This window comes from Ornithorhynchus anatinus, chromosome 14 (assembly GCF_004115215.2).
Source record: "Ornithorhynchus anatinus isolate Pmale09 chromosome 14, mOrnAna1.pri.v4, whole genome shotgun sequence".
Classification (NCBI taxonomy): Eukaryota; Metazoa; Chordata; class Mammalia; order Monotremata; family Ornithorhynchidae; genus Ornithorhynchus; species Ornithorhynchus anatinus.
In genome coordinates this window covers 29,544,692-29,571,208 of record NC_041741.1, presented here as the reverse complement: position 1 = coordinate 29,571,208, position 26,517 = coordinate 29,544,692, and the positions used below count along the sequence as shown (strand labels likewise).

Here is a 26,517-nt window from a genome sequence, read left to right as displayed (position 1 = left end):
TTAAAGGATAGAAATTTAGTTTATTGTTAAGCAAAAGTATGTTTGTTCAGGCCACTGTCACTCTCAATCACCAGTTTAATTTAAAATTTTTCTACAAAAGCCAGGTCTGATTACTATCAATATTTTCCAAGGGGAGAAGGGAGATTCAGTCTTTCTGTTAGCTAACAAGAATGAAAAAGGTTTTTACCCATTTCTTCTGAAGGCCAGAGAGACCAGCAAGAAGATTCAGAGGGTGCATAAAGAACTGTGTCCTGTCCTAAACAGCTGTGCAAGTCTTCTCTTTTCCAATTAATTTACTTTGCCTTTATGAACTTGAGAGGCTGACTGTTGCTTTCAAGGAAGCTGACATTTCACTCATCTGAAGGAGCTTGGAATGTGACAGGGGAAAGGGAGGAGAAGTAAATCAAAGGGGTTAACAATTCTCCAGATGCAAAACATTTTTCTTCCCTTTTTTCCACCAGAAATTTTTGGAAGTCTTCTGACATTTTAATTCCTACGTGAAACCACAGTAGCAATATGCAGAAGGAATGGTAGGTCAAGGAACAAAAACACACAAATATACATTCCAGTAAATGGCGGTGTTAACTGCTATAGAGATTACATTTTATATACTTATATGTACTTTACCATTCGTCCTATTTATTCAACACAATCAAAGGTTGAAAACAGCAGGTCTTCTCCTGTCTTTGTTTTGTTGGATACGAGATAAGGAACCCAATGACAAAAGTGTGCGGGGAAGATCAACATTTTAAAAATGGATTATTTGGACGCTTCCTGAAAACCAGCATATTTTCAATGATTATCTTGAACCTCATGGCATCGTGGCATTGGGCATAAATGTATCATGAAAATGCTAGTCATTTCATCAATTGTAATTCTTACTATGGAAACCCTTGGAAACATACAGAAATAAATCCCCTTTGAAAGACTTGAGAATTAAGAGTCAGAAAAAGGATATTATAGCTATGGCTTCTTGGAAGCAGAAGAGGAGAGATGCATTTAATTCCCCAAACCTTGACTGAACATTTGCCCCACAGTCTTGATGTACTAGAGGCTTCCCTATGGATTTCCTCCTTTATCAAGTATTCATTTACAAGGAATTCCTGGTTATGTAGTGCGACTATAAATCAATATCTAACAGAGGTATCCATTTAATACATTTATTCCTTTAGCAGGTTTAATGATCATATTTCATCAACTGGTAACAATAAAGCAGGTCTTACTACTAAAACATTTGTTGAAATTGACGCATGGTAAACCCATTTAGGTTCTTTACTGGTTTATTCTTAGTTTATTGTTAAATACTATCAGGTATGTGTTTAAGCTGTCTTCACTCATAGCATTTCCTGACCTTTAGCAATTCCACACACAGCAGCTTATTGTGTATCCTTTAAATATGAGAAATAATATTGTTTTCACTTTGCTATTAAAAGACAAAAAAAGAAAGTTCTGTTTGTTACATGGCCCATGAAATGTTGGCAGTGTGCTCTTTGGCTTTCATTCGAAGAACTGCAATACTGGAAGACCTTCTTTCAAATTCCGGCTTTGTTTCAAATGCATGTCCATTGGAAGCCCCAGAAAGGAGAGAGTCAGTGAAAAAATTGTTGAGTGGCACATGGCTGAACTGGTTCTGGTGGTTTGAAAAGCCTGTGTAGCCAGAATCTGTCCGAGGCGAATGAGAATAGGGGGTCATACAGGAGGAAGTGTCACGAGGTAACATGCAGGATGTAACCACAGAACCACCAGTTGCATTTCCTGCCCACAAATTGTTCTGAATCTGGAATATATAAAATAATCCATATTACTATTAATATCTACTTGATATTGTTTTTGGTTTCTTTAATATGGTTTTGAGCACGTCACAGTAAACAGATCCTTTATTTTTTCTGTCACATTATTTTGATGCCACTGATTTCTTTCAGAAGATATTATTAAATTACTAAAAATTTGACCGACCGCTTAAAGTTGCATCAAGATTTGTAATAGATTCCAAAATGTCACAGGCATAATTCAAAAAACTAAAGAGCTTCTCAAATTACAATTTCTGGAATACATAATATATTAAAATACTTCACCCTCTGCTATAACCTTTTCATTTTATCATTTTAAAATGCATATGTGACTCATAACTTTGAAGTGTTTAAAAATGTTTTCGGTTGAAAAATATTTTTCATATTTCCAAACAAAACTACACCAGTGAACACTTTTTCAGCTTTCTAAATGTACTGCTCTGGGTGACATTTTTTGTGGGAAAACATTACATGGTATTAGATCAGGAATGAATTTTGAGATACTGGCAATAACTGTGTAAATGCTACATTTCATTTTAGGAGCTTTTTTTTTTTTAAGTTTTTGTGATCACAGTATATATCATGCCTTTTTCTTTTTGCTACCAGGCCACCATTGTCTACAAAAAAACAGTTTTTGAGAACAACTGTGATATAAATGTTTCTATACTTGAATATACGATTTAAGCAAAATATTCAAGGAACATAAATACTAAAGATGGGTAATTTTATCAATAGAATTATAAAGGAAGTAAAAATGACACATGCCCTGTGTTAAACATAAAACTATATAAATATGATATAATACAAACCCAATGCGATATTTTTTGTACTGAACATGTAACCCATATAAGACATGATATGCTGTGAATAAAAGAAGATAATGATGGTTTAAATATTATGGAATAGATTTTTGAAGAAGAGAAGCAGAAAGATGCAGTGTAAATTATGTGGAAGCTATATGGAGAAATATAAAGGATAGCTTCACTGGGTGTAGGGTAGGAAAGCACAGCTCCAAAACCAATTATTTGAGCCAAAAACTATAAGGATCAGGAAGGGTTAGAGTGAAGGTAAAATGTACAAGTTTTGTTAGATTAGGGCTTATTAGAGTAAATGAGCGCATAAAAATGAATGCAGAAAAACATCCTCTTAACACTGTCCTAAAGGACAACATAAAGGAAATAGTCTAGGCAGAGTGAGAGAATCATAGAATTGGAAGCGACCTCATGCAGTCTCCCTCTCCTACCAGGCAAAGATAATTACCACTGAGGAAAATGTTTATCTATTTTACATTAAAAAAAAAAATCTTCCAATCGGAAACTCTTCAGCTGGTGTTTTAGCACATTTATAGTCAAGATGTTCAGTCATGCCAAATGACCTCCCTATTTTTGCAATTTAAACCCATTCCCAATCATTTAGTAGTCTGTAGAAAGGTAGGAAGAACATTTGGTCTGCAACCATCTCATAATATTAAAATTAAAAAAAACAAAAACATTATTTGACGATAACATATAAACACCATAATCAGTAGGTTGGATTAAAAAAAACGAAACCAAAATAAGCACAGAAACTGAGAACGCAATGATTAATTCATAGATATGGTTAAAATTTCCTCCGTAGTTGTTTATACCCAAAGAATTCAGCCAACTCCTACTTCAGCTAACTACACTTTTCCGGGTGCTATGTTAGTAGTGCTGCACAGTTGATAGGTGCTTAATTAGTCATCAGGGCCAGTGTAAGGTTTCAGGAGACCCTAAGCAGTGGAAATCTGTGAGATTCTTGAGGCCAAAACTCACCATCTCCACCTTCTCCACACTCTCCATGCTTGCCACCACCTTCAGAAATCTCATACATCCGTAGCACTAGAGGAACTGGGGTTACTTTTACGTTGAAGTAATGGCTCCCACAAAGGGGAAAGCTTGAGGGTAAGAATGTCACAATTATCTAGGGTAACCTTGCCCATAAGGCAATTGGCAGCTTCCCCATACAAGCCAGAAAGGCAAGGAAGGACAGAACACTCTGGATAGCTGTCCAATTTGTCTTGTGGTTAATACATTCATAATTATTACTCACCTGAAATCTAGAATTTGGAAAACTAGTAAATTTCCCCTTAACTCTCCAAGACTCCTATCCATTCATATGCAATTTAATCCTTACCCTGAGTATCTATTTCCTATACACTCGATTTTGACAAAGCTTGGGTTTTCACTGCCCATTTTGGATAGAATGTGATGGCAGAATTAGGAAACTCTCTGATAAGATGCACCATGGTGTCAAAGGAATTTTAGTACGCAGACCTGTGGAATCAGACACAGAATGAATACGACAAAGTGAGCTTCCTTAACATGGGATTCTGTAAGAATGCAAGCCCTGTGTTTATAGGAGAACCAAATGTTCCTTTTTCATGTTTGTCTAGTTGTCTAAAGATAAGTACTCCACCAACTCATGTCTTTCCCTCCTTAAAAGTTGTCTCTTCCCTGAGGCAATCCTAATTCTCCACCTTTCTAGTCATGCCAATTAATTATCCATTTTATCACTCATTTATTTTTTAATTGCTTGCCTGCATTTTTTTTATACCTAGTCTCTTACTGTTTAATGTATTGCATATTTGACCATGGGTTCCCATTTGTGTGCCCTTTTAAATTGATTAATTTAGGTAATCAAAAGCCTTTTTATAACTTCTATTTCATGTTCCTCAGTGTCTAGAATAAGTTCTATGCACATAGTAATTGCTCAAATTCCATTGATTATAATGATATCAGGATGTTTTAGTTCAGTAAAATTGACTTAAATCTCAATCATTTGGAGTTTACCTTGACATTTTATTTTTATGATTCATTAACTTAAATCTTTTTTCATAGGAAAAAGAAATGACATTCTCCAGAGAATATGTATGTGTGTAGATCTGCATATGTCTAGAGATGAGCTATCTTTTAAAGTACATCTATACATAAATATATTAATTATAGTAATAACAATGTTTGCTATTGGCAACTGGCCACTGGCATTGCTCTAAATCAATTAATGTGACCATGACAGAATTAGGATAGGTTTTTTAATTGACTAAAGTCCATTTTGGCAATTCAAGTGTGAAAACGCCCTTGAATTAAATATTTCATTACATTGAGTTTTTTCAAGTTTAACACAAATTTTAAGAAAGTGAATTGAAGATGAAATATCTTAAAAATCCATGATCTTCCAATATACTTCATATTTCTTTCCATGACAGTATTTTCTTTCTTAGTCTATCAGTACCCAACTCAGTTTTATTCAAAGATAGGCACTTAATAGATGCTTTTTGGAGATGTCAAGGATGATTATCATAATGATTATCATTTCCACAGAAGCAGTGTGATCTAATGGACAGAACATGGACCTGGGAGTCAGAAGGACCCGAGTACTAATCAGCTCTGTCACGTTTCTGCTGTGTGAACTTAAGCAAGTTACTTAGTTTTTCTGAGCCTCGGATACAGCATCTGAAAAATGGGGATTAAGACTGTGAGCCCCATGTGGGATATGGACTGTGTCCAACTGGATTACCTTGTATCTACTCCAGTGCTGAGTATAGTGTGCCTGGTACATAGTAAACTGGTAACAAATGCCATTTAAAAAAAGGGAGGAAAAAGAACATTCTTTGTCATAGTCAAGATTGAATCAAGAAAAACAGAAGCAAGGGCTACTTAAACAACACCAGAGTCTGTTCACAGGAAAACACTTAAAAATGAATCTTGATTCTTAGGTGGGCGTGCGTAAATTCCAGATGCTGTTTCAGTGATCTTCATAACTGATTGTTATCTGATCTACAAAGTTTTTTTTTTAAACTTACATGTTATTTAAATTGTTTAATTATAACGACTAGGTTTTAAATTCAATAAAGCTGAAGCATTCCTTGCCTAGATTTTCACAGAGTGCTAATCTTTAAGACATCTCTGGCAATGTTATTTTAATTTAGACCAGATCTTTGATATGCATTCTCTTTTAACCAGGACATGGTGATCAGTGCCAGAAACCATTGATTTACATATCTCAAACCAACTAAAGGAGCTGCTAAAGCCATTTACCACCTATTCCAGTTTTCCTAAATTGATCTTGATCATTTTACTTTGTTTCACCCAAATATTGTATAGGCTACAAAGTCAAAGCTATGTATTTCCATCCAAAAGAGATTGCAAAAAATGAAAGTGAATTTACTTTTGTATTTTCCAACATATTCGAAAGCTAGACAGGAACAGAGAAACATAATCAATCCCTTTTGATAAAGTAATATTAAACAGTATGGGATGATGTAGCAGCAACTCAATAAAAGGATGCAGTGTAATTGCCTTTCACCAAGAAACTTTACCTAACTCCCGGAATAAACCAACCCCCTATCAGTCATAGAAAGTCATTATTTAAATAGGATTAATCCCTAGTTAAGGGCACTGCTCTTAGAAAGGAGTGTGTCACTGAATACACATTTTAAATGATAATTATTGGAGTATGGGATTTATTTTATCATTATCCGTGAGAAAGTTAAATTTTCTTGGCTTAAGAATAGTTAAGGTGAACATTCAAGGTCTAAATGGGAATGAAAAAAATGAAGGTAAATTCTGTAGAAGAAAGGAATTCAAAAATGGACATAGGAAGGAATGAAATGGAGAATAGAGGAAAATGGAAGATGGCATATTTGAGACTGATACAGTGATTCTGTATGAGGAAAGAAGCACCCTGCAAGAAAACTCAGTATTAAAAAATGCACTGAAAGAGAACATCAGAAAGCAAGATGCTCTGCACTGAAAAACTGTTAGCCAACCAGTAGTAACTTTTCTCTCTAAACAAGAATCACAAACTAGAATCCCATAGTACTATGGCTATTTATATTTAGGTGATTAAATGATTTTTATTTTTAATCTAAATGTTTTAATCTAGAACTACCTAGTAAACCTTACACTGACAATTTCTTACATTCTGTAAATGGTCTTAAAAGTGAATTGATTCCTGCAAACATACGATCCAAAAAATATTTTAGTTTGGCCCATTAGGACAGCCTAATATTTTTTTAAAAACCATTTCTACTCATTTACTTCAAGTAAAATGTTTCCACATTACACCTTAGTTCTTAATTTATAAATGTGTTTTTTTTCTTTTAAAAATATAGTTGCTTTAGGTCATTACTGTTTGGAAAACATCTGCTCCTCCTTGCAACACTTCATTTGCTTATGATAACCTAGCCAATATCTAGCTCAAAAGGTTATGTGTAAATAAAACAAGAAACACTCCAAATGAATTGCCTCCAAGGAGCAATTCAAGGCATTTCAGCCACTAGAACATGTACTATTTCAGCTGGAAATATGCAAATCTATAAATTAGGGCAGCTCTACTAAAATTTCTTTCTTGTTATGCCAATTTTCTAAAGTCAAGGTTTGCAATTTAATCTGCTCTTTTTGAAATGTAAAATTTATAAGAAAAAAACTTTGTTCAGACTGGAATTAATGACTAGAAATTATATTTTCATCTGGAGAGGATGGAGAAAATTCTACTTTATTTCACATTTAAAGGAAATATCTTTTGATGGGGAATGTTTTTAAACCATTCAATCTCATTTATTAAGGGAGGTGTTGAACCTTCTTCTATGGATGTCTTCAAAATAAGGAAGATTCATATTGGTCTATTATGGTTTCACCATAGGCCCTCCTGAAGGTGGAGGAATGGATTGTGCAAATCATCTCATAGTCCTTTGATTCAATAATACAAATTTGTCCCTCAGCCAGAATTCCATAACTGATATTTACATTCTTCTTTTTTTAAGTCCTTGTAAAACTACCTTAATGATACTGTAGTTCCTAAATATTTCTGTTTTGAAAATTCTGGTATTAAATGTGTTCTAAATGCTATGTAGGGTATTGATCAAGTAGCATAGATGGAAGTCATCTAATATCCAGCACACAACACTGAAGACTTTTTCTGTTCTTTTTACAAAATGAAAAGTAAGGGTACATAACCACTTGTTTTAATTTTTATGGGACAAAAAGAAACTATAGTATTTATGACATTATAAATGGCTGCTGAAAACGATTTGTGAGACGGAAATATTGATGATATGAATTCATAGGAATTCATAGCAAGATAAATTTTTTTTAATGCGAAGTTTTCACTCATCAACTTTGCATTTTTTCCTCCTAAATTGATTGATTAAATTATAGTGAATGAAATGAGAAACTTTAGCTTCTGAAGGTGGTTTATATTTCTTTAAAAAGAAGATTTTGTGCAGGCATTTTTATTCTAATTGCAAACCCAAACTGTCTTAAAATATAACAACACATTTCAATATTATTGATCTCCATCTCAACAGACCTCAGAATACCAGTAATTCACCAAGAAATTAGTCCCATCATGTAAAAAGAAGAGAGATGTTGGACTTACTACAGTGTTCTGGACACAGTAAGTACAACTGAAAGTTGAATATTTGTAAAATTATCTATATCAACTCTCATTCCGAAAATGGACCGATACACTTGACACTAACACTGAAATTCCAAAGTACAAATTTGCAAAAATAAGAAATAATTCAATGCCTTTGACACAACAAAACCGATTTCTTAAAATACAGCAGAGAACACTCTGTTCATACAATATATGGAGATTTAAAAAATACAGTGGCTTCTCTCCTACTGCCCCAGACAGAATAAGAAAACCTGGGATGAGTTATGACTAAATTTTTGAAAGGATATAATTCAAAAATCACATGAATAAGACTTCTAAAATTTGTTCCTTTATTCCTGAATTTGTTTTGAGTTAATCTGGCTCACTCATAAAAATGCTATTTATCCATTTCATAAAATATAATTACTTCACACCCAATGCATACAACATTGCTATTAATTTTTCATTTTTCCTGACAAAATATACAACTATTTCCATAAACACTTGAATACTTAAATTTTATTGAACTCTATATTTCACTTGGATTTTTTTTAAATAAAAATCAAATACACTAAATTATAAGTTAGCACATACTACAATTTAGCAACGGTCTGGTCTTTTCATTTTGACTAAATGTGTGATGGTTATGGAATAGGTTTATCTAAATCCAATTTTTTTTTTTATCATACAACAGATTTTTCCCATTTTGTATATTGCTCCCTCACAATTTTGGAGAATGCATTAACATTTTTTCAGGTTACCTGCTCAACTACTTCAGCTATAATTTACTGATAGCCTGAAAAAGATTAATGGACCTCAAAAATTGCTCAATTATACCCCTAGGATAAATTTATAAATTAAGAGTATCTGAGAAATTAAAACAAGGTATTGACCCACAAGGCTACAAAAATGTAGAGTATTTTATAGTCATCAAGATTTTTAAAAATCTAACTAGTCTTCAAACCCCATTCCCTTAAGGGTTTTAGAGAATTAAGATTAGCCCTATAACTAGCTTTTAGGACCGGTATTTTATTTTGGATGTTATATGATTTTGGCATGGATGGATGTAGAGTTGACAAAGTGACCTTCATCAGGCATAAGTGGAAGAGAAATGAAATACCATTTTTATTTTAACCATTAAAGTCCCTAGTTAAATGAAGAAAAATGTTCATCAAACAAATTTCTTGAGTACTGCCTGTGTGCAGAGTACTGTACTAAATGCTTGGGGGAGTACATTATAACAGAGTTGGTAGACATGTTCCTGCTCATTTCCATTAAATCAGTCAATTATTGTGGATTATTGAGTACTTACTTCGTGCAGAGCCCTGTGCTAAACATTTAGAAGACAGATAGATAGACAGAATAGAATTGGTAGATACATCCACTAAATGGGAAATGATGCCAAGTATCACAAAAAAACTCAAGTGAAATCATTTTAATTGGAAAGTTTCATCTGGTCCCATTTCCAGCTTTCATTTGAGGGCAATGCAAATTGTTCATTGGGGAAAAATAATTTTCACACTGGTATTCAAGAGATACGTACTTGTTAGTATATAAAACTTCTATGCCCTACAATTCAAGAGGAGAAATTTAGATTTCCAGAGTTTCTGATCTAAATTTCTATGACTCTAAATGTATGATTTTTAAAAATTCATTTAACATCTAAATATTTTCCCATATCTGCAATTTGGAAAGATGCTCATTGCCAGGTAAGCACATAATGGATTGTATCTAATTTGACCTTCTTTGGTTATTTTATATTTTAGAGGTTGTGACAATTTAATAGGCTTTGTAATCAATATCACTATTAACTGTAAAGTCAAATTTGAAGAGTTCCTTGACTGAGGAGGGCATAACTGTAATTCAGCAGTAGGTGAATCAGCTACTCTAACAGGCAGCAATTGACATTTAGAGTGTGCTTTTCATTCATGTGCTTCTTTTGAGTTTCAATTGTAATTCAAAATATGGGAAACTTTTCTAATTTATCAGTAACAATTAATTTCACTGTGTCACTGGTCAAATACACAATACCCAAATTCCACCACCTTTACAAAGTGGATAATCTTAATTTTAATAATTGGGTGAAATATATGATTAGAATTGATTTTGTCATTAAAAATGCATTTTAAACTACTCTTTGAAATAATATGTACACTTGGAAAATGGGGGAAAGATATGTATTTCATAGAAAATGTGAATGAAGTTGAGTCTATTTCCAATGATCTCTCAACTGAAGACTGTTTGTGAAACTGTTCTGTTTGTGAAAACAACCTTTAAAGATCTTTAAAATATTATTTTGTAAATGGTTTACTACCTGCTCTGAAAAAGGGGGAAATCTGTTAGCAGCTCTATTTAAAAATATATACAGCTTAATAGAAGCAGACCAACAATATCAGACGTATATGCAGTAAAAGTTTCAATATATGCTGTTATTCAATATACAAAATGAAGTCCACATTGCTAATTTTTCCTTTTTCATATCAGTAATTTCACAAATGTTTCAAGTGTCACTATTTGGTATATTATTAATTGAAGCCCGTGCCCCATGCTTTAAATTATATTTATCTATTTTACTGTGTTTTATTGGTATGAGTTTTTACAAGTGGCACAAACCTAGTTCGTGGCAGAGGATAACTAAAGCATTAAACTCAAAAAAAGCATTTGTTTAAACAAGATAATTTTGTGATAGCTTTACAATTATTTTGCTGAAATCTCAGGATAACTTCATAATTACTGCTGTCATCTCAGTTCATCTCTCAATCTGCACACATTTAACATTACTCCAATTTATCCAATAATCCAGTAACTTTTCCCTAAAGGAAGTATAGATTTATTACCAGCAATGAAAGGATTTATGTTTGTTTATAGTCTTTAAATTGAAGACAAAATTGATAGGTATTACACTGACAGGAAAGTAATATTTTCTTGAAAAGGTCAAAACTGACTGGATACTTAGTGATATTGGTTTTGTTCTGGAGAAGGGCCCCAGGACTTTCATTAGATTTAAGTCAATTTCATAAGTAACAGTTAAGAAGAACATAGAAAAGTGAAATGAATAGGGGTTAGAATTTAGTAAACAGCCCTTTTAGAGAAAAAAGTATAAGCTTTTAGATTGATGAACTTTAAAAAATACAAACTTGAAATGAAAAAAAGGGGTTGTTCTTTAATTTTTCTATGATTTGAGAGATTATATGCAAATTAAGGTCTTAATTTTCACTTTGATATCCAACTCCAGAAAAACACAATTTAAAATGAATTACAAAAAAAGGTAATTTAAATGCTATATCCATATGTTCTTTATTCATTTATCTTGAAAACTGAAACTTAGATTTATTTATGGTCCTTTACTGAGAATTGATAAATGTGTTGTATATGCTTCTTATAGGAATGTCCGAAATATCTACTACTGCTGTTAACTCTTAAAACTTTCAATAAAAAATTCTTTTTCATAGGACTAGTCTTTTGGACTGGTGTAGTTCAACTTAAAAAAATGTAAAATGCACTAAATTATCCACAGAATTTTCACAAAATCAAGTGCCATCATTTTGTATTACCCACAGTGTTTGCAGATTGAGCTATGTCTTCATGAAGTAAATGATTCTCAGCATAAGTACATTAGTTGGCCCCATATCATTCTTCCCAATTTATCATTGGTCTAATATTAAGACAGAGAAGGAATTAAACATAAAATTGAGGAAACCAGCCTAGCTTTTGTTACAGATAGTAAATTGGGGGTGAGGGGTGGAATTATCAGTGTTCATATATGGCAAATCTCAGGATGTGGAGATATTAAATAATTGTGTTAGAACATTTAGGAAACAGAATTGGTCCCTGTGTCAAAAAAAAACTATTACCCACATCAACATTTAAAAGTTAATTACCCTTCAGAATGCTTATTGGTATTATATATAGGTATGAACATAATATCTATGCCACTGTATTCAACTTCATCTCTGGAAAAAGTTATGCTGATCAAGAAATAGTAGGTGTAAAAATAATTTATTTTTAAAAGGAGCTGTCATGTTGATCACTACATGATACACCCCTTCATCAACTGTTGCCTAAATATAGATGCACAGTGCAAACAACACTGTGAAACTTCACAATCTGAGCATGGTCACTTTTACATAAAGGTTCAGAATGTAATTTGTGCTGTAATTCACAAAGGCCCGGCTTGGGGAACTCCCCTTTCTAGCACAGTTCTTTTCGCAGTCCCCAGTCTCTGACATGACATCTTTAAATATGGCTGCTGTCTCTGAGACTGGATTGCATTGTTCCAATCAATCCTTTAGATGAATAAACCCTATAAATTATTTTATTTTAAATCCCATAATTTCTTTCTAAGCATATTTGGAACCAGAATCATTTACCAGCTTCCCTACCCTGCACCCAATCCTTTACCTTGAAATGGTGATACTCAATATTCATAAGCTTTCGTATATGCCAATTCTTGGTTAGAATTAGTCTGAGTATCTTGGGATGTGCACTGAAAGGAGAGAGTGCTTCATACCATGGACAGTTTCAAGAACAATAACGAACATGATTAAATAAAATTTTCCATTAACAGAAATTTTAAGATTGCTATTATAGGTACTAAAATGTGAGCTACTTCTTAAAAAATATTTCACCATATTCAAAGGTGCAACAACTTAAAGTAAATAACTATTACAACAATAAGTGTGTGTATTTCATCAGTTGTTTCATAACAAACATTTCTTGCTTTCTCTAAACATGTTATGTCATTTGTTAACTGGTACAATATGTTAGCATGATTAAGAAAAGAAGTGATATAAAGCACGCCAATTTTGTTCTAGATTATTGGGAACTGCTTTTGCGATCTCAGGGCAGACACTGGTCAAATGTGAAGGTAGTGAGGTATTAGAATCTGCCTTTCAAATTCACGAAGGAAAGCCAAAATGTTGATCCTTGCATTCACTTTTTCTGATTTGCATTTTCAAGTTACCTCTTTTACTATCCCAAGCTATCAGCCTGTTCAATGTTACAATTGCAATTTTGAATATTGTGCCAGACCCATTCCAAATAAAATAGCTGCATGAGGAAAATGTTCATGGCTTACAATTGTTTTTCAGTGTCACATCATTATTTAGAGACAGTGCTAATGGGAGAAATATGGGTGGAGGAAAATTACTTTGAGTGTAATTTTGGCATGTTTATGCCATAGCCTTAAGGGCTGAGGGCAAAGAGGAATAGGAACTACTCATTGCCATTTTAATCTACCCATGTAGTATTTACTATCTTCTTGCCATACTGCTAATGATCCTTGCCCATTATATTTGACTTCTCAGTGCTTTACTTTTCTTCATAATTAGACCCAGTAATCAGATTTTCTATTGCACTGAATTTTTGGATTCTATTGTCATAGTTTCCATTATAAACTTCTATTTCCAGTCCCCAGTGATAAAAGTTTCCTGCAGGCTGAGGCTTGGCAGACATGATCTCAGCCTGCGAATGAGAGGTTTTGTTTTTTGGATTTTTTTTTTTTTGGTTTTGTTTTGTTTTGCTTTGTTTTTCAACAATTTAGAAAAAACTTCTTCTCAGCCATTTTTTTAAGGTTGAATATTTAAATGCAAATTTTTTTTCCTGGTTTGTATTTTTCCCTGAATCTGAGAATATGTTTGATTTTGGCCACTAATTTTGGTAGCAAATTAGTCCTGTGGATAGTCTAAACTAATTCTATTTTTGAAGATGATTTAAAAATATAGAAAATCTTTACAAAATTTAAAATATAGTTAGAAATTTGGGTTTAATGAAATCCAGCTGGTGAGTCAAAGTAATCCATTACATGCTCATTTTTTTCTTTCTTTCTTTTTTCTTTTTTGCAGGGTGCTGGCCTAAAATGGAGTAGAATTTTGAATCTGGACAACCAAGGAGAGACCTTAGTTGGCGTAAAATGGGAGTAGCTTCCATATGGAGTTAAAATAAGGAAAATAGAAGCACCTACCTCAGTACTTGCCTGTTTAATTCTCCTATTTGGGATACTACAAGGAGAAACAAGGGAAATATAGAGTCAGGAGACCAAAAGGATTAACGCTTATTCTCCCAGTTGAGCTCCTGAAAGCATTTAGGTTGCTGTGAAGGAAATAAAGTCACTTTCCTTATTCTGGAAATGTATTTCTAGTAGAAGGGCAGTCACTTGGAAGCAATGTCTACATTTTCGCCCACCATGCAATTTCTCAGAAAAACACTCAGACACAATGGGTAGATGGGTTGTGGTAGGGATGACTGCAGAATCTCCAAGAGTCTGCATTAATCAGTCACAATTATTGAGCATTACTGTGTGCAGAGCACTGTACTAAGTGCTTGGGAGAGTACAGTACAACAGAGCTGATAGACACCTATGTTCCCTGGAGAGTTGCAGCCACCTCTCACTTCAACATCAAGCCCACATAGGGAAGCGATAGCTCTCCTCTGAAGGGACCAGATCACTCCACACATGATTTCTTCCTTCTTTGACACCTTCACCTAGCCATTTACAAAACATCCATAGCTTATGCTTTACAAACCAAGAAAAGTTGCAAAAAAGAAGGGGGAGAGAGGGGAGAGAGAAAATCAGAAAACTATAGAAAAGAGCTTATACATAATGAAGAAGAAAAGGGAACAGAAATGAAAGATAAACCATCAAAAAGCCACCCCAGCAATGAAAATGCATGCCTGAGTGCCATCTAAAAAAGGGTATAAGGAAATGAAGGATGAGAGAAGTACCTGGAGACATCGAGGTGCCAGGAAGTAGAGTAATACAGTTTACCCATTTATCTTTCAACTTGCTTTTTCCAAAATCCATCTACCATAAACTGAATAAACTTATAATTCCAAATCGGTATGATTCAGTCTTCTTTTTTCCAAGAAAGGAAATTTTAAGATGACTTTATTAACAGTGCCAAATCCTTGTCCATTGCCTTAGTATGACACAGAGAAGTTTAATTTTTAGTCCTTCTGAACCAAACTATTTACCAAGCTAAACATCATACATGTTGTTTCACCAATGAAATTTAATCACTATTACAACGACAGTAATTGACTAAATTTCAAAAATGGGTAAGCACAAGTTCTGCATACCCCCCCCCCAAAAAATAAAGAAATATCATTTACTAAAGGAGGCCTTGCCTCTCAAAAGATCACTTTGAGCTTTAGTTACTAGGGTAATTGCAAAGATAAGGATACATTTGAAACTATGTCTAAAAAGAACACCTTTATCAATGGATTTTTAAGTTCTTAATATATATATACACATAGTAAGCAAGGGCAAAAGGCAGATCACACAGCCAGCATATATCTACAGTTTTTAGAAAATGATAATGTCGGTCTTTTCATTAATCATCTGTTCATCAGTTCATTGAGTTTTTTGCCCTACAGTTATATCATGATATGTATCTGCCTCACACACAAAAGATAATGTATCAAAGAAGTATTTTAACAGTAGTATGTTCCTTCATAAAATGTCACTGGCCTTAAAAGATTATATTGCTTATTATTGAAATCTTCTTGCCGGAGGTCATAGAATAGTTGTAATTCTGAATTTTGATGCATCAGTGCCAACAAATCACTCATACCTATTTGAAAAATCAAATGAAACTCATATTTTCCAAAGTACATCTACTCTGAGTTAAGAAAAATAGCTTAATACTAATTAAAATAATCAGAATAATAAAATTCCAAGGTCATTCAAGTACCTTTTGCATTGAAATGGCATAATTCTGCATGGCAATACTTGGTGATATGTGATATTTCTAAAATCCATAGAGATAAAATATGTCCTTGGGAAAATGTAGATATAGTTGGTCAAAGGGAAGAAAAGACAAAAAGAAAACAGATGCTTTGGCAGGAACTGACAGTTTCATGGAACCCTTCTCCACTCTGGGCTCATCAAACGAATCCCAGTAGTATCATGCTAAAGAATGTTTTATTTAATGTAGTAGTCAAAAAAATCAAAGACTGAACTGAATAGTCAAAGTATTCAATAATTCTGATACACAGATACAAAAACCAAAAAATCCAAAATGGCCATGAAAGCCATTTTAAAGTTAAAAATCCTTAATTATATTCTTACTTTATCAGCATTATAGGAAATTTACATTTAGGAGCATCATCCCCTTTCATCTCACCTTGCTTTCATTCTATTCTATTTACTGTACCTGTGGGTAGCTGTCAGTCCGAGGTAAAACGGATATATCATAAGTGGCAGCAAAATGGCTTTTGGCTTGTTGTATCTGACCATATCGTTCCCTTTTTCTCCATTTAGCTCTTCGATTTTGAAACCAAACCTATGTCAAAGAAGTAAAGGATTATCAACAAAACTCTTAAGAAAGTACAACTGAAATCAAGAACTCCAATACAAATTGCAATTTCAAATTATTATGAAGGTTACTAAAATATATATGTATTTTTCCATCCCACCTTCTCTTATTCACTCTTGGTGTGTCAATTATCACTACCAACATTGAGTATTATAGGTGTCCCCTAGGACTCTCATGTTGTAGAATAAATGAAATGATTTAGAATCTGAATATGAAATGTTTTCAACTTCAATTCTGGGATTCCACTGCTGCAAGCCTAATAGTTCACTTCCAAAAGACTTCCTAGAGCTATAAAATGAAATTCAGCTTATCGATATGGCATTGGAAGGCCTATCACATCAACCACGGCCCATATCACATTGAGGCAGGCCTGCATAAAATAGTAACAGATCAGGAAATACTAAAAAGTCAAAGTTATATAAGGTTACATCTGTGTCATGCAACAGATGGTCAGGTTCTACGTGGCATTGGAATTTTTTAAGAATGTTGAACATACTTTTCTAAGGGATGTGGGAGCATATATTGAATAGATCCTTTTGAAGCTGGCCATTAATTTGGCATTAGATGGATTAGGCCGTGTGACATCAAAGCTAGTATGACTGGGCTTTCCTACAATATTTTTCTTACTCCTATGAAAATGTTCAAGGAAACACATGCAACAGTTCTCTTATGAAAGAGCAGATGCGGTTCGCTGTAGACAAATCAGAACTAGTGGACGCTCATGTGTTGATATACTTACTAATACTGATTCTGCTTTTGTGGGATGGAGAAATCAGTAATCAGTCTAACACAGTTTCTCCATTCATACTGGAAATAACCATACTGTCTTGGTTCCCCTGAACATTATGAAAATTCAGTATTTGGGGTCTAAAATATAAAGTACTTTCAAGATATTCACTTTAAATCATTATACTCAAGAATAGTACTCTCTTGATGTTTATACCCACACTTATAAGACTGTTAGAAGGTTTCAAGGCTATGTTTTTTGTAACTGTCATTTAGATACATTTCTTAGAAATCCTTTTTATAAAATGCAAAATAAATGCTAGTAACTTGTTTAAATATAGCATTTGCTTAAAATGTGAGCTGCTCATAACTGTACCCAGAAACCAAATAGGAAAAGTGTGCAGATCAAAATCACTCTGTTTAAGCGTATTTGAATCTTTAATGCCACTCCTTTTTCTGTTCACTCCCTCTACGACTCTGCAATTTTAACCTGTTTAAACGGCTGGGACATATTATTGCTCAGTTTAATTTCCATGTACTTACTGCAAATTTAACATGGCACTTTGAAGAATGTATTCAGCAATCAAAACAAGGCAGAGAGGCATACCTATTGAGCATATTTTCTGAGGGCCTTGTTGGTAAATTTGTATTATCCATCATGCCTGGGGCTCAAAAACATTTTTCCTGCTGTCTCTGCAGGAGGGACAAAAACATGCTAAGGGAATTTAGTAATGAGGTTCTTTCATTGAAAAAAGACCTTGACAATCTCCTTAAAATGGGTGCCAATTACTCCATCTATGTGTGCTCGGGAAAGAGAACAATTTAGATAAATTAGGTTCAGGTTGACTCTCTGCATGTATTCAGGACAAAAATTAAATTGGAACTTGATAAAATGCTGGTAAGGGAAAAGGCAGGTAATGTGCACAGTTGATCATTTTGAAAATATGAAAACTTAACCATATGGTAATGAAAGCAGGGTCGGGCAGGGAAAGAGCAAGATACAATTAAGAGGAAAATAGTTTGGGTTTTTTTTCCTAAATACTTTTACGAACTTCAAAATGTTTTCATTAACAATAGCCTTTCTAGAAATTGGCTCTTTCACCAAAAATGGCATAACTAATGCAAAAATATGAGACTTGGTATGGGTAAATTGCCTGTTGCTACTACCTTTCCTGATATAAGGCCTTTTTTTATTCCTGAATACTTTTATGGAGTACTGTTGTTATTCAAGATAAAAAAGTCATCAATAAATTTAGTATATTCATAGCAAGAACAAACACTATCCATTCTCTCAAGCATCAAAATTAGTGGGTTTTGGAGATTAGTTTTCTCGTAAGCCACATTTGTATTAAAATAAAATAGTTTAAAATAAAGGAAAAAAGTAAAGGAGTATGCTGATATTTAAAAAAAGGTCTTTAGAGAATCATTAATTCTTTTTTTATGCTACCCTGAATTTTTCATAAAAGGACAGTGTTTCATGGGCAAAAAATGTTTTGTTAAATGCAATCTGATAAGACCCAATATTTTCTCTGTTAAAAAAACAAACAAAAAAAAACCACTATCAGCTATCAGCTGAGGATGTGTATTGTCTATGGATCAATAAAGGCAATAGCCAGATTACTTTGAATATTTAGTAATTTATTATTACATATATCCTTTAATAGTATTATGCTTTGTTGAAAGAAATCATGCTTTTGTTTTCCCATTCATTCTTGTTTTCTCTTTATAGTCACAAAAAGGTATGCTCATTAATTATTGTTAAACTATGTGCCAATCTTAGAATGTATGTGAAAATCCTCTAAACTTGATATTTCAACTATTTAAACACTTAGGTAGCTTTAGGCACATCCTTTCAAATTTTATCATTTAGAATAGTTTTTCCTCTATTTTAAACTAATCTATTAGCAATCTATTAAAGCTCCCTTTTATATCACAGATCGTTTTAACAACAATGCTAGGTGCTACGGATATGTGTTTTTTATGTAACATCCTAGTATCCCTTTCAAGTTCATTTGTAAATTTAAATGACTTTGACTACAACCAACATAGACCTTTAATACATATCTTACATCTGTTCAGATCAAAGACCCCAGTTTGAGTCACACACCGATTTGTGGCTCTTGAAAGCAAAAATGTAACAGTGTTTTCCTGTCTTATGCACCAAGCAAACCTTTGATGGCTATCATTAGAGTGCCTCCCCATTTTTCAATTACTAGGATTCAGATGTTGGACACCTACCTGCACCCTGGCTTCTGTAAGCTCTGTTCTCAGAGCGAGCTGTTCTCTCACATACACGTCAGGATAATGAGTCTTCTGGAAGACTTTCTCCAGCTCCTCCAACTGTAAACTGGTAAAGGTGGTTCTGTGTCTCCTCTTCTTACTACTGGTTACATTGCTGTCACATTTATCTCCAAGTTCATCCAGTTCTCCCTTCTCCTGAAGCCCCTTCACTGGAGACATCCTAAGACTGTTACAGTTGTCCATGGCTCTATTCAGCTCAGTGTGAAGAGGTTGTCCTTCTACTTTAGTAATTCCATAGTTCACTGTACCCGGTAGAGAAAAAAAAAAAAGAAAGCCAGTTAGATAAGTCTTCACAACTCAAGACTGACAGACCACACTTTCACAAAGAATGTGGGTGACTATGTTTCATTGCATGCTCTATAACATTAGCTTAAATACTCTGTAAAGTTAAAATACAGGCCAGACACTACTGTGGATTCATTCATTACATCGTTAATTTACACTATCAACATCTTCACGGCCTAGAGAATTTCATTATTCAAAAGTCTTTGAACTTTTAATACAGAAACATAGAGTACATTGCCCCAGTTGATGCACACAAATATTTGTGATACTAAAATGATGTTTAGAGCTCACAGTATATATAATTCAAGGGATTCTGGAGTACAGTGGAATCCAGTATGGGGAACAAAGGGTGTGTTTGTGCTGTAGTGTCCAAATTTTTGAACCAAAATGCTTACACAGATCAGAAAGGAAAAGAAAAAAAGGAATGTATGTCTGTAAATTGCCATAGTAACACCAATTTGTGAGTCAGGGAACAAATGAAAGCCAATAAATTTGCTGAAGTTACTTTTCCACCTACATTCTGTAAATGTGTGATTTGGAACTACTTCTCAGGCGTGGCATTATGATTATAAATTTGGATTATTTATATGAAATGTTAACATGTAAAAAGATGATAGAATAATTTTCAATTATTTCTGCTAGTATTGGAGTAGATAATTTTCCTAGAGAAGAGATTTTAGAACTTGCCTTTAAACTTTAGAAAAAGAATCACTCTGCAACTTCTATTAAATAGGGTACAATTCTGAGACATTAATAAACATGTTTCTGGGGGGAGAAGTTATTTTTGTCCTAGCAGGAAAAAAAGTCACACAGCTAGTAAAGCAATAGAAAGGATGGTATCTGGAATGCTGATTTGGGTTTTTCTGCCACCCTCAATGATTTCCTTCAAAATTGTTGAATAGATTCCATTCACCCAGCATGATTTGCACCAAAACTAAATCAGATGTCTGATCAAATAATCAAAAGTAGACCAAAAATATAAACTCCTAAACTGAGGAAGCTTCAGTGGAGAAATGGACTTGAAAATATTTACCTTAAGAAGTGAGTTATTATTCTCTCTTCCACTTATCTTTTTCTAAGATCTCACGAAACATATTTTTCAAAAATTGTTCCAACGCTATTAAAAATTTTGGCTACTTATTGCTAGTATTATTCCTATACTTGCTACACAATCACCATATTTTAAAGTAAATGAAAATTATACTGAAAATACATGCATTATGCTAAAACTATGAAAGAACCAAGAATACGTGATAAATAGGATTGTGCCTTTGCAAGCAAGTATGGATGGAATTTGAGAATTTCTTTCCCATAAAATTCAGGGCCAAGAGCAGAGAAAACCAGAGATTGTTTAATAATCCTGAGTGCTGTCCACAGTGATTTAATTAACCAGACAATTGTTCATTTTTCCTTTACTTTGCCTCTGCAGCTACAACCTTCATGTCAAGCCCTTCCCAGATGTGCATAATGTTTTAAAAATCGTTATAAGCAATTACACTTCAACTTCTTTTCTCTGGTTTCCAAAAAATTTAAAGAAGGAGGGTTAACAGTTTCACTGATCAGTCTATCAATTGGGAAACTATTTTTTTTTTATTTTGGCAATTAAAATTATTTTATAATCATATACCTACTTATGTATACCTACTTATGTCAAATATACAGAAAACTATCTACACCAAAACTAAATCAGAGTGCATAAAAATTTTGGAATATTTTATAGATAACTTGTTGACCAAATGTTTGAGCAATCTTCCAAATGATTAAAAGTGAATCCGCTCTATGTTCAAAATTATTAAAATGAACTTTTATATATGATTGGTTATACTTTACGAAATAACAAAAAGTCACAAGCTAACTTTAAAAATAGAGTTAGAACTCTGATTTAAAAAAAAAAAAACTGACAGCCTACTGCTGGAGGAAAAGAACTTCCAAGTAGCATCAAGTAGATTAAATTTAACGCAAGAAAGCGGGTTTTATTACCAGATTTCGAATTCTCATTAAAGTAAATGGGACTTGTTATAAATATCTCACGTTTAATTGGTGTGTTATTTTAAGGGAACCCGCAGTTTACAGGTTAGCTGTGGCAAATATACGGCGATAAGGCAAAGTCGTCTCGGAATTGGCAACGTGCTGAAAGTGTCACGAACTGAAATAATAGGTAGGGATTCGGTTACAAGATAGACGAGATAGATGGTTTGTTTTGATAACATTTTGACTTTGCTCTCCTCGTAGGCTCGGAGCTGGAGACTTCACCAGCGGCGTTCAAACAGTTGGCATCGGTTATTAAAAAAAAATGGGGAGGATTTGAAGGGGATGAAAAACTCAATTTAACAGATGGGGACGTCGCTGAGCCAGCGAGGGAGAAGTTGGGCAACGAAGCTGCTCGGCCGATGGACGGATCTCTATAATAATCAGGGCTATTTGGTAAGCGCCTACTATTCCTTCACCCAGTCGTATTTATTGAGCGCTTACTGTGTGCAGAGCGCTGTACTAAATGTTTAGAAAGCACAGTTCAGCGCCAAATCGAGATCATCCCTCTCCTGCCTATGTAGCAGACGCTGTTCTAAGCGCTGGGGTAGATAGACGATAAACGGCTTGGGCACCGTCCGTGTCCCACACGGAGCCCACTGTCTTAATCCCCGTTTTACCGATAAGGGAAGTGGGGCAATGAGAAGTGAAGTGACTCGGCCAAGGTCACTCAGCAGACAAGTGGCGGAACCGGGATTAGAACCCATGACCTTCTGACTCCCAGGCCTGTGCACTATCCACTAGGCCATGCTGCTTCTTATCTATCTCTGCGCCGGGCTGTCTCTGGCTCTCTGCGTGTCTCTATCTCTGGGCCTGTCTTGTCTCTGGTTCTCCTCTGTGTCTATCTCTGGGCCTGTCTTGTCTCTGGTTCTCCACTGTGTCTCTATCTCTGGGCCTGTCTTGTCTCTGGTTCTCCTCTGTGTCTCTATCTCTGGGCCTGTCTTGTCTCTGGTTCTCCACTGTGTCTCTATCTCTGGGACTGTCTTGTCTCTGGTTCTCCACTGTGTCTCTATCTCTGGGCCTGCTTTGTCTCTGGTTCTCCTCTGTGTATCTATCTCTGGGCCTGTCTTGTCTCTGGTTCTCCACTGTGTCTCTATCTCTGGGCCTGCCTTGTCTCTGGTTCTCCTCTCTGTCTCTATCTCTGGGCCTGCCTTGTCTCTGGTTCTCCTCTGTGTCTCTGTCTCTGGGCCTGTCTTGTCTCTGGTGCTCCACTGTGTCTCTATCTGTGGGCCTGTCTTGTCTCTGGTTCTCCTCTGTGTCTCTATCTCTGGGCCTGTCTTGTCTCTGGTCCTCCATTGTGTCTCCATCTATCTCTGTGTCCTCCCGTCTCTGGCTCTCCGTGTGTCTCTATAATTTATAATAATCTAATCTATAATCTAATCTATACCATCTATAATAATGATATTTGTTAAGCGCTTACTTGGTGCCAAGCACTTTCCTAAGCGCTGGTTCTATCTCTGTGCCTGCCCGTCTCTGGCTCTCCGCGTGTCTGTTAATAATGATGGCATTCGTTAAGCCCTTCCTAGGTGCCAAGCACTTTCCTAAACGCTGGTCTCTCTGTCCCTGCCTGTCTCTGGCTCTCCGCGTGTCTCTATCTCTGTGCCTGTCCGTCTCTGCCTGTCCAGGTGCCTCTATGACGATGGTATTTGTTAAGCGCCTACTTGGTGCCAAACACTTTCCTAAGCGCTGGTCTCTATCTCTGGGCCTGTCTCTGGCTCTCCACGTGCCTCTATAATAATGATGGTATTTGTTAAGCGCCTACTTAGTGCCAAACACTTTTCTAAGCGCTGGTCTCCATCTCTGGGCCTGTGTCTGGCTCTCCGTGTGCTTCTGTAATAATGATGGTATTTATTAAGCGCTTACTAGGTGCCAAGCATTTTCCTAAGCGCTGGTCTCTATCTCTGGGCCTGTCTCTGGCTCTCCGCTTGCCTCTATAATAATGATGGTATTTGTTAAGCGCCTACTTAGTGCCAAACACTTTTCTAAGCGCTGGTCTCTATCTCTGGGCCTGTCTCTGGCTCTCCGCGTGCCTCTATAATAATGAGGGTATTTATTAAGCGCTTATTAGGTGCCAAGCATTTTCCTAAGCGCTGGTCTCTATCTCTGGGCCTGTCTCTGGCCCTCCGCGTGCCTCTATAATAATGGTATTTGTTAAGCGCCTACTTAGTGCCAAACACTTTTCTAAGCACTGGTCTCCATCTCTGGGCCTGTCTCTGGCTCTCCGCGTGCTTCTGTAATAATGATGGTATTTATTAAGCGCTTACTAGGTGCCAAGCATTTTCCTAAGCTCTGGTCTCTATCTCTGGGCCTGTCTCTGGCTCTCCGCTTGCCTCTATAATAATGATGGTATTTATTAAGCGCCTACTAGGTGCCAAGCACTTTCCTAAGCGCTGGTCTCTATCTCTGGGCCTGTCTCTGGATCTCCGCGTGCCTCTGTAATAATGATGGTATTTATTAAGCGCTTACTAGGTGCCAAGCACTTTCCTAAACGCTGGTCTCTATCTCTGGGCCTTCCTGCCTCTGGCTCTCCGCGTGTCTCCATCTATCTCTGTGCCTGTCTCTGGCTCTCCGCCTGTCTCTATAATAACGATGGTATTTGTTAAGCGCTTACTAGGTGCCAAGCACTTTCCTAAGCGCTGGTCTCTATCTCAGTGGCTGCGCGTCTCTGGGCCTCCGCCCGTCTCTGTCTCCGCACCTGCCCGTCCCGTGTGGCCCTCGCTATGTCTCGGGGTCTGCCCATCCCTGGGTGTCCGCACCTGCCGGTTTTTCTGCCTCCGTGTCCCTGTGCTCGGCCGGCCTGGCTTCGGTCCCGGGGGCAGCGAGACCCCCGAGCCGAGAGGGGCCGGAGAGTCCCGGCTGACGGGGAGCCGGGCCCTCCCCTCCCGCCCTCCCTGCCCCGGGACGCTCTCCCCTTTCGGGACCGAAACCAACCCCAGCTGGCTTTCCTGGCGCCTCTGCTTCCTCGCTTTTTTCCTTCTCTTCTTCTTTGCTTCGTCCTTTTCCTCCTTCCTTCTCTTCTTCTTTGCTTCCTCCCTTCCCTTCTTTCTTGAGCCTTCTTTCCTCCTCTCCTTGTCTTTCCTTTATCTTTCTTTCCTCATTGCCCTTCCTTCCTTTCCTCCTTCTTTGTCTTTCCTTTACCTTCCTTTCCTCCCTTCCTTGTCTTCCCTTACTCTTCCTCCCTCCCTTTCCTTGTCTTTCCTTTACCCTTCTTTCCTCCCTTCCTTGTCTTGCCTTTACCCTTCTTTCCTCCCTTCCTTGTCTTCCCTTTAACCTCCCTCCCTCCCCTTCCTTCCTGTCCTCTTTTGTCTTTCCTTTACCCTCCTTTCCTTTCTTGTCTTCCCTTTACCCTTCCTCGCCTTTCCTTTACCCTCTTTCCTCCCTCCCTTTACCCTTCCTTCCTCCCTCTCCTTGCTTGTCTTTCTTGTACGCTCCTTCCTTCCTTGTCTTTCTTTTAGCCTTCCTTCCTCTACCTTCCTTTCCTCCCTCTCCTTCCTTGTTTTTCCGTTACCTTCCCTTCCTTTCTTCTTTCTTTCCTTCCATTCCTCCATCCCTCTGCCCTGGCTTTTTTGGTTTCGGGCTCTCCCGGCAGGGACAGCGACTCGGGGCTGGACGAGCCAGGGGTTGATGGCCGGAGAGGAGCGCTAAAAAGCCCCAGGACGGACACCCCCCATCCGAGGCCGGGGAGTGGGGGGGGGGATCTGGGCCTGGGGATGAAGGGTGGAGGGTTGGGGATTTTGGGGGGAGGCTCACTTACCATTATTCTCCTGACAGGGAGATGTCCTCTCCAGCCTCACATGATGCTCTGCCCTTTGGAGGGGGTTGAAGGCCTGCACACATTTGCCGCCTGAGGTTTTGCTGTAAAAGGACTCATTGTCCAGAGTTTCCATAACGTGCTCCAAAGTGCCTCCCGCTCCCATGTAAAAGTCACTGTTTTTACTCGGCGGGCTCTTCAGGGCAAACTTCTCGCTCAGAAAATCCATAATCATCTAAGGCTGCTGTGGAGCCTCCTCTGGAGCCCAGAGGCTGGACTGTGGGGGTGGGGGGAACGCGATGGAGAGAAAGAGAGAGAGAGAGAGACGGGCTGCTCAGGACCTGCTTTTGCTCCGACCCCTTAATTTGTCTTGTCTTGAAAGGGGGAACCTGAAGTTGCCTTTATATCTTGAAACTCAGCAGGGTTCCTCGTGCAACCTCCCATTTCTAATGAATATGAAAATAGGCAGTCGGCTAACTCCACCCCAGCTTCTTCCTTTCAACCTCCCCCACCCTCCAGTCCCCCTTCCCACCCCCCCCCCCACCCCAGACCCACTTTACACACACGGATCTATTTCAGACAGGCAGACGGTGAGGGCTCACACAAGAGCAGAAAAGGGCTGGCATTTCTGAATAGATTTGGAAGCGAATAAACTCCCCTCTTTATTCTCTCCTCCCTTCTCGGAGTCGCCCCCCCCAGCCCCCTCCCTCCCCTCCCTCTCCTCTCCCTTAGTCACCAGCTCCTGGAAAGATTTAGAGTCATCGCAGAAACTTGAAAGGAAGTAATACTCTGAAGGGCTTTTATTTCATCAGTAAATCGTTTATTTAGATTGAAGATACACATTAACCCGAAGCCCAAGAAGCCGGATACTTTGGAAGCTATTAAATGAATAGCAATTGAAGTGGTGCTGCTGCTGTTGTTC

General features: G+C 36.6%; 1 protein-coding gene across 3 annotated transcripts; it reads right to left on the bottom strand.

Annotated features, from left to right (window-relative positions):
• ALX1 (ALX homeobox 1) lies at positions 1-26,243 on the bottom strand. Of its 3 annotated transcripts, XM_007670093.2 has the most exons (5): positions 26,160-26,243; positions 25,599-25,872; positions 19,469-19,773; positions 16,343-16,471; positions 1-1,777 (listed from the first exon to the last, which is right to left on the bottom strand). In XM_007670093.2, exons 2-5 carry the CDS (start codon positions 25,828-25,830, stop codon positions 1,457-1,459), a joined length of 987 nt encoding a protein of 328 aa, XP_007668283.1. In that variant the 5' UTR covers positions 25,831-25,872; positions 26,160-26,243; the 3' UTR covers positions 1-1,456. The 3 variants fall into 3 exon arrangements, with proteins under 3 accessions (XP_007668283.1, XP_028934306.1, XP_028934307.1); XM_029078473.2 differs by lacking the exons at positions 1-1,777; positions 26,160-26,243 and adding an exon at positions 15,059-15,106 and having other exon boundaries at positions 25,599-26,041; XM_029078474.2 differs by lacking the exons at positions 1-1,777; positions 26,160-26,243 and adding an exon at positions 15,113-15,760 and having other exon boundaries at positions 25,599-26,039.
• Between the last annotated feature and the right edge of the window lie 274 nt (positions 26,244-26,517).